The sequence below is a fragment of the Gossypium arboreum genome, chromosome 5 (assembly GCF_025698485.1).
Source record: "Gossypium arboreum isolate Shixiya-1 chromosome 5, ASM2569848v2, whole genome shotgun sequence".
NCBI classification, from domain to species: Eukaryota; Viridiplantae; Streptophyta; class Magnoliopsida; order Malvales; family Malvaceae; genus Gossypium; species Gossypium arboreum.
In genome coordinates, this window is record NC_069074.1 from 23722568 (window position 1) to 23733656 (window position 11089).

At 30.4% G+C, this 11089-nt stretch overlaps 1 protein-coding gene across 2 annotated transcripts; it reads left to right on the forward strand.

The window, feature by feature from the left end:
* The first annotated feature begins 6041 nt into the window (after window positions 1–6041).
* LOC108477161 (vesicle transport protein GOT1-like) lies at window positions 6042–10579 on the forward strand. 2 transcript variants are annotated; one of them, XM_017779626.2, is made up of 7 exons: window positions 6042–6211; window positions 6353–6403; window positions 7555–7646; window positions 7752–7832; window positions 7942–8039; window positions 8131–8212; window positions 10007–10579. In XM_017779626.2, exons 2-7 carry the CDS (start codon window positions 6373–6375, stop codon window positions 10043–10045), a joined length of 423 nt encoding a protein of 140 aa, XP_017635115.1. In that variant the 5' UTR covers window positions 6042–6211; window positions 6353–6372; the 3' UTR covers window positions 10046–10579. The 2 variants fall into 2 exon arrangements, with proteins under 2 accessions (XP_017635115.1, XP_017635114.1); XM_017779625.2 differs by having other exon boundaries at window positions 6048–6211; window positions 6347–6403.
* The last annotated feature ends 510 nt before the right edge of the window (window positions 10580–11089 follow it).

An 11089-nucleotide genomic window follows, 5' to 3' on the forward strand; every position in this document is an offset into this window, starting at 1 on the left:
TTTTAATTTAAGAAAACATGGATGAAATTTTAAAAGGATACTTGGTTATTTGGTCAAACGGAAAATCGAAACCCAGCTCGTTAGGGCACAATCCTCCCGAAGATGCCAAATACCAAGTATTGCCTTATTTTGAAAACTTTTGAATAAAATGATTTTAAACTTAAACGATATTAAAACACGACCTTTTAAACGAATAAAATGCGATGGAATAATAATGTACAATACAAAGTAATAACTCATAAACAAAATGTTATAATAATGAATCACAAATAACAAATAAATTTAAAGTAAGAGAATCTAAAACAAAATATAAAACAATTCTAAGCAAATAATACATAAAAAGGATTTAAAATGAATGTTATAAAAGCGATCTAAAGTATATAAAATAATTTTAAAAAATTAATATCCATTCAAGATAAAATAATATATAAAAACTCTTTAAATATATAAACAACTCAAAATATAATGTGTAAAAAAGTTTAAAATACATAATATATGAAAATATTAAAATAAATAATGTATAAAAATTTGAAATGAATGTTGTATAAAAAGTTAAAATAGATAATAACAAAAAAAAATAGAATGTTAATAACAAGAGTAAAAACATATATAAGAAAAATAATAATGAAAATAATATTAGTATATAAATAGAAATAGAAATATAATAATAGTTGAAATATAAATAGATAAATAAAAATTAGATAACTAATAATAGTATTAGAATAACAAAATAAATATAAATAGGAACATAATAATAATAGCAATAATATATTCAATTAGTTAATTTGATAATAAAATAGCGAAAATAAAAAAAGGATTAAATCGAACCTTAAAGCAAAATTCTGGGGCAAATAAAAAATAATAAAAGGAAATAGACCAATTTGAATGTGCGAATAACAAGGAGGGATCAAAAGGGAAATAATCCCCACCCTCCAAAACACGCAGCTTCAAGGAAGACCAAAATGTAGTCAAAACAAACTTTAGGGTCAAAATTAAGAATAATGAAAACTTAATTGCAAAACAATAAAAAACGAAATGGCTGAAAACAATTGGACGAATTTAGAAAAAAATAAAGAAATTGAAATGAAATGGACAAAATTCTCACGTAATTGAAAGAGAAAATAAAATAATTCAATTCCGATGAAAATAGGAAGAGAGAGAATAATCTAATTCCAAATTGAAGTAGGAGTCCCCCATTCAAAGAACAAAATACCCCTATTTATATACATGAGATTTATTAAAAATAGCCTAAATAATTTAATAATAAAATAAAATAAAATAAAAACAAAAAAAATCATATATTCCTATTTTTAGCCTTTTACCAAGTCGACAAATTTTGAACTCCTTGGCTTTCTCCATCTTTTTTATTTGGCCACAATTTAATGATTGTCTTTCAATTTGGCCCTTTTTGGCTTGTTTTCAACCAATTGCACCATTTGGCTTTATTTATTCGGTTATTATTTTTTGGAGGCCCAGGCCAAAATTAGCCTATTACAAAAATAACTCAAAAGTCCTTGTGATACAAAATTGTTAAATGAGGACCAAATTGAATAAGTTGAGAAATACATTGGACTAAATTATAATTTTACCAAAAGTAAATACTGATTCAATGATGGAATTGTAGAGAATTATGAAGGGAAAAGTGCTTATTTCTCAATTTGGATAATTAGCAATTATTAAGGTGTAATAATTAAGGGTCATTTGGTGTTGAAAGATGAATGGCTGGAATAATTTACGATTATTTTATAATTATTTTATTATTATATATTTTTATTTATTTATTAATTAATTAATGATTAAGTAATTAGAAAAGATCAAAAGAAATCATCATCATCTCACGCCACTTTCCATGAAAGAAAAAAACTTTTGTTTTCTTTACAATTTGATCATTTTCTTGAAATTAAGAGAGAAATCCTTGAAATGACACCAAAAATTTTTAATAGAATCAAGCCTCCAACAATCTAGTGAACTTTGATTACAAGATAGAAGGTTGTATGTTCATGTTGGAGGAGATAGAAAAACAAACTAAGGTTTGAAATCAAGAGAACAAGGCATGAATATAAAGGTTTTATCATCTTTTCAAGTTCAATCTTGCTAGTAAAGTATAAAAATGATGTTAAACTAAAGATTTTTCATGGAAAGTTTTATGTTCGTGGCATGTTGTTGAATAATGAATTTGAGAAAATGAATCGAGTTATAAGAAGAAGGGAAAAACAAGTGATGAGAGATTGGTGATAGGTAAGTACCCATGAATTCTCTTGTTATCAAGGACTAAATTGTAAACTTTGTAAACTTTATAATTGAAATAAGAGAAGTGAAGTGCCTGAAAAAATTAGACATGTGAAATAAGATATTATGCAAAATGTTAATAACTAAATCGTAAGATATTTAGAAATGACTATAGGTATTAAAAATGTTGAAATGAATCATTCAAGTGTTACATGAAAGAGAATTTATTAAAGTGACAAAGTAGTGAATATTGAATTTCGTGGTAAAAATGAGTAAATTAAAAAGCATGTAAAAATTTTACGTGTTATTATTTTATAAATAAAAATGATATAGTGAGTATGAAATATATGATGTATTATGGACCAAGGATTTAGTGAATAAAATCTCATGATTATTGTAATTGAAATTACAATTATTCTTTAAATTGTGAAAATGAGGACTAAATTAAAGAACTACAAAAGTGTAGTTAAATTGTGAAAATCGTAAAATATCACATTTGTGTATAGATAATGTAAATCCAGTGATATTCGAGTGCCCTTGTAGACTAGTGTTGAACTTTGTGGATATAGTTGCCATGTCATAAGAGCCCGAGCACTCCCATGTTAATCATGATATTCATGATATTGCACTCTGATGCCATTCTATTCTGTTAATGCACTTCGTGCCCGTGTTTCTAACACTCATGTGCTATGTGTATCGTGTTATGTTCCGTGTATCTATCTTGTTCAACATGCCTAGCATGGGCTAAAAAGTTATGGTAAGTGATTTTTTTTATAATAATTCCTGTTAGGCCGTGAAATGATAAAATAGCGAATCAAATTATTAGTGAATTTTGTAAATATTGAATAACCTATTGATTAATATGATACACTCATGAAATTATAATTGTAATGTTGTTAATATTGAATAAATTAAAGTAATGGTAAAATTTGAATTTATGGGTATTTATTAAGCTATAATGTAGTTTAACGCATTGTTGTTTAACACATAAGTAAAGATCCGATTGAAGCTCTCAATTGCAATAGTGACCTCAACACATCTCATTGCATCACCAAGGCTTGAAAGAGAGTATAAAATTAAGCTTTTGGTTTAAGTTAATGACATATACTTAAATGAAACAATAAAGTAGATGGGTGTTTAGTTGCACTTATACTTGTGATATACGCTATTTTGAATGGGTAATTAGGAGTTTTTGTTAATGTTTGGACTGATTTTGAACAAATTTGGTATGGTTTAGAAATGTTTGAAAGCAAAAATTTCAAGTCCCCTGTCTTGAGTCTCGAGACATGCAAATTGTGTCTAAAGACATAAAAATTTTGAAACTAAAAATCTACACTAACAATGCCATGTCTTGAGACAAGTTGAATTTTGTCTCAAGACAATAGCTCATTCGTCTCGAGATAGGGCAACTTTGAAGCTAAATTTCTACATTGCTATGACAATCTCTTGAGGCAATTAGATCTTGATCTCGAGACCTACAATTTAAAACTTTTATTTGGATTAAAAGATACCTAAAATAATTTTTATAAGCTATTAAACTTTACCATTAGTCTAATTATGCCCTTAAAAGTGTAATGATACTTTGGAATCATTAATAAAAGCCCAATTTAGTAAATAAATGTTTAGTATAAAATGTAACATTACGCAATCATTTAAAATGTTATTTTAATTAATCATATGAAATATGATTAATTAAAAAATAAAGGCTTAATATATTATTTAGTATTTGAGTTTGACATTTTTTTCTTATGTGGTATCTGTACTTTTTTATTTAATTTAGTACTTATATTTGCCAAAAGTTACATATCCCGGTACTCAAAAATAACGGCATTAACTTTTTAGGCTTTACATAGTAAAATAGAAAGAAAATTAAAATGATGAAAATTACCAGATTAATATACATGATTGGAATCAAAGTAAAGTAAAATTAAACTTGTATAAAAATATCAATAGTCGTAAATGAAAAATCCACTTAACCAACTACCTAAAAAAATCAAATACCATAAACATTAAGTAATTACCAAATAATCAAATATGGAGTCATATTAAGCAAACTTGTTGATGAAACAGAAAACATCCCACATGTTCAATCGACTTCATCCGAATTTCGCTGACTTCACAAGTAAGATTATAACCATGTACAACCTTAACAATTTTATTAAAAAATATCCTATTTATTTTTAATAAAAATACAAAAAATAGTATAAAGACTTTATCATTATGTCCGGACAAAAAAGGCCTTTAGTAAATATAAAATCCTTTATATATATATATGGAGTTAAAATAATAAGTAATAATTATTATATTGTTTGAGATGTAATTAATATAGCGTAAGAGTTGCTTTAGAAGGCGACAACGAAGGTGGATAGAGAGGTGCATGAACATTAATTTCCACACACTAAAAGTTGGGCCAAAAAAACCATTTGCCATTGGAAATGGCACCCAAACTTCAAACAAATATGTCAACTGTCATTTACACATATGCCTGAAAATGAAAACCACGTTGAACGGTTTGGCTAAACAATTAATATATGCCAATCTATTTCTTGCCTTCCTTCTTTTTAATTATGTCAGTAATTACGTCTAGTTTTTTAATTTATTGGTAAAGTTATGCCAGCTCTCCTATGTGTTTTCCTTTTCCATATTTATAAAAACATTAGATTAAATACCAATAAACAAACATTGTGAATATTGTTAATTTCCCAAGGAATGTAGGTCGACCCACTGTCCTTTGAAATTCCGAACAGATTCCACGCGCCAGCCTTTGGCAGCCAAGTTCCCCATGTACGGTGTTAGACCCTCTTCAAATGCAGCGAGTAACGGTGGGCAAAATACTTGCAATTTTATGGATAACCGAAGCAGGAAGGAATGTGGCAAACAGCTGCCGACTCTAATTTGCTGCTTCATCAGTCATGTCTGGGACTCCAGTTTCTCCTATAGCTTCATCCAATGACCAAAAATTATTACACTTTAGATCGTCCCAAGTTCTTGAAATACAACCCCCAACATATGAGTATATTCTCTAGACATTTTCATAATGCGTTAAAAACTGGACATAATAATCAAAAACAAAAGGTTTCAAATGGTCATGTAAATATTTTTCTTACCTTACGTAACTCATACTTTGGAAAAATCTTTGCACTTGAACTTACCTTTTTTCAAATAACAACTTACTTCAATTATATAATTCTGCTCCTTCCATTGCCTCCTCATAAACTTGAAACAAAGAAACATTGCTCAACTTATGGTCAGTGAAAATAAAATATCTCCCCTCTATGGCATTTCATTATTATTATTATTATTATTTTGCACAACACTCAAAATTTACCTCATATGTCTATTCTCTCAACAAATTTGAGCCATTAATTTGACTTTTATTACATCCAACTTTTTAAAACTCGATATTTTTACAATATGTAGTCTTCCCACCCGAATCCTCCATACAAAATATTGAAATTTGCAGTTCATAAAGGAAGAAGAAGGAGGGAAATAAAGAAATAAAAGGATGTAAAAAGTTAAAAAAAAATAAATTAAAAAAGAATTAAATTACTCCAAAAAAGAAGGGGTTAGCTGTGTAATTTGACCTAATACTTTTTTTTTTTTTGAAATGATGATATGAGATGCCACCTCATTTGTCGTGGCGCCATTAACATTAATTGATGAAAATATAAAAAATCAGTAAGGTTTATTGTAACTTTTCAAAGTTTAATGATAAAATCATAATTTAAACTATAGATAGGTGATTAAATGTGGAATTTATACTTTTCTTAGATTGATTTGATTGGGCAGTCGACGTGTGTTAAGTTAGCACATTAAGGAATCAACTTAGCTTATTAATTAGTATACATTTTTGTTTATTATTTATCCCAAAAGTCTCTTAAATTTCCCGACAATACAAAGAAATCTTTTTCGAGTTCTCTTATCTCTAATAATTTCGTCATACATACTCCTGGTCCTGGCTCTTCTTTCCCTCTTTGATTAGGTACGCGAAATGGAACCTATTTTATTTTTTTCGCCTTTCACTCTACTCTTTTAGATTTGTATTAATTGTTAGATTCTCTTTTCTCTTGAGCACACTCTAACTTTGATTCATTCAACTTTCTTTTTCTCTGTTAAGGTTCAGGAATCTCAATAATCAGCCCAATGGCTTCCTTTGAAATGAACGACCGAAAGAGTGAGCTCTTTTCTTTTCCTTGTTGTTGTTGATTTAATTTGTGCTTTCTTTGCTTCTTTTCATTCGGTTAACGCATCTCTGAATCTTTAATCTGTTATTTTATTTACACTTCTGTTGATTTTGGTACTTGAAATACGGTTCAACGTGCCATTCCTAAAAGTTTTAGTGAGATTTGGATTTGCTTCTTCTAGTTACTGTGTAGGTTTTTATTGTTTTTATGACTGCTTTCGAGATAGGAATGTGTTCAAATGCTCATTCTATTTTACGTAGAGTCAATTAGCGAATAATTTGAAGTTTGAAGTGCTAATCTATTTCGAAGTTTCGAATATGTTTGATGAAGTCTAGCGTGAGCTTTGTGCGTACGTTTTCATAAGCCATCTTTTCAAATTGCCTTAAAAGAAGCATTAATGGTGATTCTATGATATTGATGCTAGCCAAAAATCAAATTAAAACCTTGTAGTGGATCACTGCTTACCAAATTTGATTTAATTATACGGTAAAATATTTTTAATTAATATGTATCGTTTCAGCTATGTTTTAGTCTTCTCATTCTTCGAAGTTCAAATGCATTAGACAGTTTGTAGGACGCAGTTCTAATTGTTAACCTTATCATGTATTTATTTATTCTCGGTGACGTATGTGCACTGTGCTTAATTGACAGTGCATATTGTTCAAGACACAAAGTGGTAGACCCTCTTGCATTTGAATTTTCTGTGGAAAATGCTAATCGAAAACAGTTTAGTATTATGGAATTTTCATAGGAGTACTTCAAAATGATAACATTACTTTTATATAGTACATGAGATGATTTGGTGAAAAGTAAGAACCTTACCAATGCCTAAGCTGTATGGCATATAGATTATTTAGTTAATTCTGGATTTTTGTAGAATCTAATCTTTTAGTTTAAAGCTAAACGTGTTTGCTGATAAAATTGTATGCTCAATTACATGGATTCTTGAGATTGAAAATGCTTGGAGGCAAGTAGGAGACCTTTGGTACTCTAGCATTTGATTCACATTGACTTGGCAATTGGAGACATATGGCTTTGTTTGTGATCAATATATCTGGGAAAAAGCCAAAGTGACAACTTCTGTTTTTATTTTCATGCTGTTAACTTTCATACATATTAATTCTAGAATTATGAAAAACAGAAATTGGGCTAGGATTAACCGGATTTGGCATATTTTTTTCATTTCTCGGAATTATCTTCTTTTTCGACAAGGGATTTCTTGCCATGGGAAATGTAAGCTAAATTTTATTACATTCTGTCCTTTTTGCACAACTCTTTTCTATTTCCCCCTTAAATCAACTTGACTAAAACTGCCTTCTTTCCTTTTCTGTTAACCAGATCCTTTTCATATCAGGAGTGGCCTTGACTATTGGTCTGAAGTCTACCATGCAATTTTTCATGAAACGTCAAAATTTTAAGGTTTGATTTATCCTCTCCCTCTCTCTTTGTCTCACACATAAGCACATCAACACACACAATTGTGTGTTCATCTCTTGTTTTCATTACAATTAATTGCTATTGAATGCAGGGAACAATCTCGTTTGGTGTTGGCTTCTTTTTTCTTGTCATTGGATGGCCTATCATTGGCATGGTATTGGAGGCATATGGGTTTATTGTGCTCTTTAGGTTTGAATTTTTCATTCCCTTGATTTAATAAAAATGCTTGGCTTCTATTAATTTTGCTCTTCTCATTTGGCATTCAAAATTTCTTTTGCAGTGGTTTTTGGCCAACACTGGCAGTGTTTTTGCAGAGGATACCTATTGTTGGTTGGTTGTTCCAGCAACGATATATTAGATCGGTACGTTTTGTTTCTAAGTTAAGTACTTTTGTTTTTAACTTGTAAACTTCTGCTGGACATGCATGCTTGTGAAATATTATTTTGTTAGTTCTTGGTTGGTTGTTTACTTGATTAAATCAGTTTTAATTTTTAGCAGCTTCCTAGAATAGCCCTAAAATTTGAAATATGAGCAATAATCTTTAGTGATCTCAGAGTATGAAAGAAAGCCAAAAAGTAATCTAAAACTAAGTTCGTATTGAATATTTTTGACTAGCTGAAAGAAGTTAGGTCTGAAGCCATTTTTTTCTGCATTCAACATGTCAGCAACTGAATCAACATCCATTCTTCTTGCTGCAAGTTGCGGGTAAATAGCTATCTATTTCAGTGCGACTGAGATTGGTATATTAGAAAGAACCAGAGCTTGATATTAGATTGTTTAAGTTACTAACTTCATTAAGTGGAATCTTTGTTTGTGATGGTTTGTTCATTTATTGAGATCCTTTTATCCTACCTTCCAAGGGAACTAATATAAACCTTTTGTCCCATCTCTCCCTTTTTCTCTCATGTTATTAGAGGGAATATCTTCACAATATTGCCAAGTGCAAATTTAGGTGTCCAGGTCAAGTGTGTTAAGGCAATGATGACTTAGAAGAAGTGATTGTCATACCTGCCCTTGCAGCTCAAGTGATACAAAAAGTGCTTGTGCCAAACACTTAACTGACTTAATTTTTGTGGAATCTTTTATTCAGCAAATGTCAGTCCACCAAGTTATCAAATCATCAGCTGTCCTTGGGTCCATCTTCTAACAAAAGTTTACCTCAATAATGAGTGAAAGAACTTTAATGGATGGACCATCTTCTTAATTGATTATAAATATTAATGAAAAATATCAATATTTTCATTTGTTTCAAAAACCATCGTTTCCCCTTGACTGTGTCATTTAGCTCAAGTCTATGACCCCTCAACTTATAGAATCAGTTCCTTGCTTCATGAGTTAGAGCATAACGATGTGTCAGTCTCAACAATTTTATTGTTGTCCTATCTTGACAAGGCATTGACCAAGAATAATATAGGAATAACGCCTTGTTGTAATAAAAATCTCATAATTACAACTTATGATTATTTACTTTTTGTAAAGATTATTTATTCCGTGATTTTATTAATATTGAATATGTATGCAAATCTTGTAGGTAAAGAATCTGCCTATGGCAGTGACACCTACTATGACATGTATGATGTATCACATAGTTCAGTCACTCTTAGAGCACATGTTACTAATTCAAAGGAATCTGCCAATCCAGCATCTGGTTTTAATTTCAGAAGTATAGATCTTAAGCATACAAAGAGCTTGTAGGCACTGAATGGTGTATGGCCATGTGGATATAGACTAACATAGCTTTGGTCTGGTCTTGGGGCGAGCTGAAGATTGTACCTTATTACCACTATTCATGTTATGCTCATGCTAATTGCGTGATTATCTGAGGTGCATGATGACTAAAATGTAAATTTAACCGGCATTGACTTGAAATCCTAGGGACGGAAAACAATTATCAGTTTTTTCACATTGTATGCAAGAAAGATACATTTTCTTTAAGACAATGGCTCTCTCTATCTCTTTCCTCCCCTTTAGTAGGCTTAATTTTTATTCATGTCAGCTGCTGAAGCGATTGATGGACCACCTTTTATATCTTTCATGTGCAGATCATGTTAACATCATAAAAGTTTATTTTTCATGCGCGCATCAATATATTGACTTGCTAAAGTTGTTTGAGGAAATTATTGAACTAATTTTGGCCTTCCTTCTTCTTGGTGCAGTTGTTCGACCGATACCGGGGCAGGCGGGTGCCAGTATAACCTCATATGTATCAGAATTTAACACACTCATGGTTAAGAAAAGGTGATAGATGGTTGTTAAATGACTTAAATCTTTCTAACTAGGATCCCAAATAAGACACCAACTTCTACAAGTCATAGGATTATCTGATTTTTTTTTTCTTTTCCTTCTTTTAAACCAAAGTTCCCTTTCTTTACCATATCTTGCCTCTGTTGTGCAAAGCTCTTTTATTCAATTTGGGCATTTTCTTCCATTTCTTTGAATCCCGAAACCTGCACGTACGGCATTTAGCTAAAACATTTTGAGTAAGAAGAATACAACAGAAGCTTGAAAATACGAGTTATTCAGCTGAAAATGGTGCATAACAAATATGAGTTACTTCGAGAACAAATTTTGTATCATCAAAAGCATCACCGTTGTATTGGCTCCTTGAAACCCCAAAACATAACCGAATGGGTCTGTCGTTGGGTTAGCGAATGACCTTTTCATATTCTAATTTTGGTAATAAATATGTATATTAACTCGTGCATGAAGAGTGCTTTATTCGATAATAATGTTCATCTCCACAGCCACACGGTATTGTTGGCAGAGTTTTGGGCATTAGACTGTTGCTTGCTTGTTTTAATTTTTTTTTTCTCTCTTGCTGGTGGTTCTTGTGAGGATCTGTAAGGTCATATAAATTAGCTGCTATGACTCATGTAAGAGAGATAAATGAAAATACACAGTGAATATCTATCCAAAGGAGCAAAGGCACAGAGATAATTCAATATTTGAAGCACACACCAACGTCATACTTATGTTACGGGGTTAGAATTTAAGTCTTGCAAACTGTATGGCTTTAGGCAGATACTTAGCTTCAAATTTGTTTAAGTCAACTAACTATTAAAAGTGAGAATTCACAAAGGAAATTATTTAAGGAACCGAAATAAAACGAATGTTTGAGTAAATGCTCTCAAATATATTTAGTCCAACGTTACAGACTGAATTACATCGACGATTGAGATTAGTGTTTATTTACAAGATGTCTTAAGATATTTAAACTCTATGCATTCTTATCATTTAGG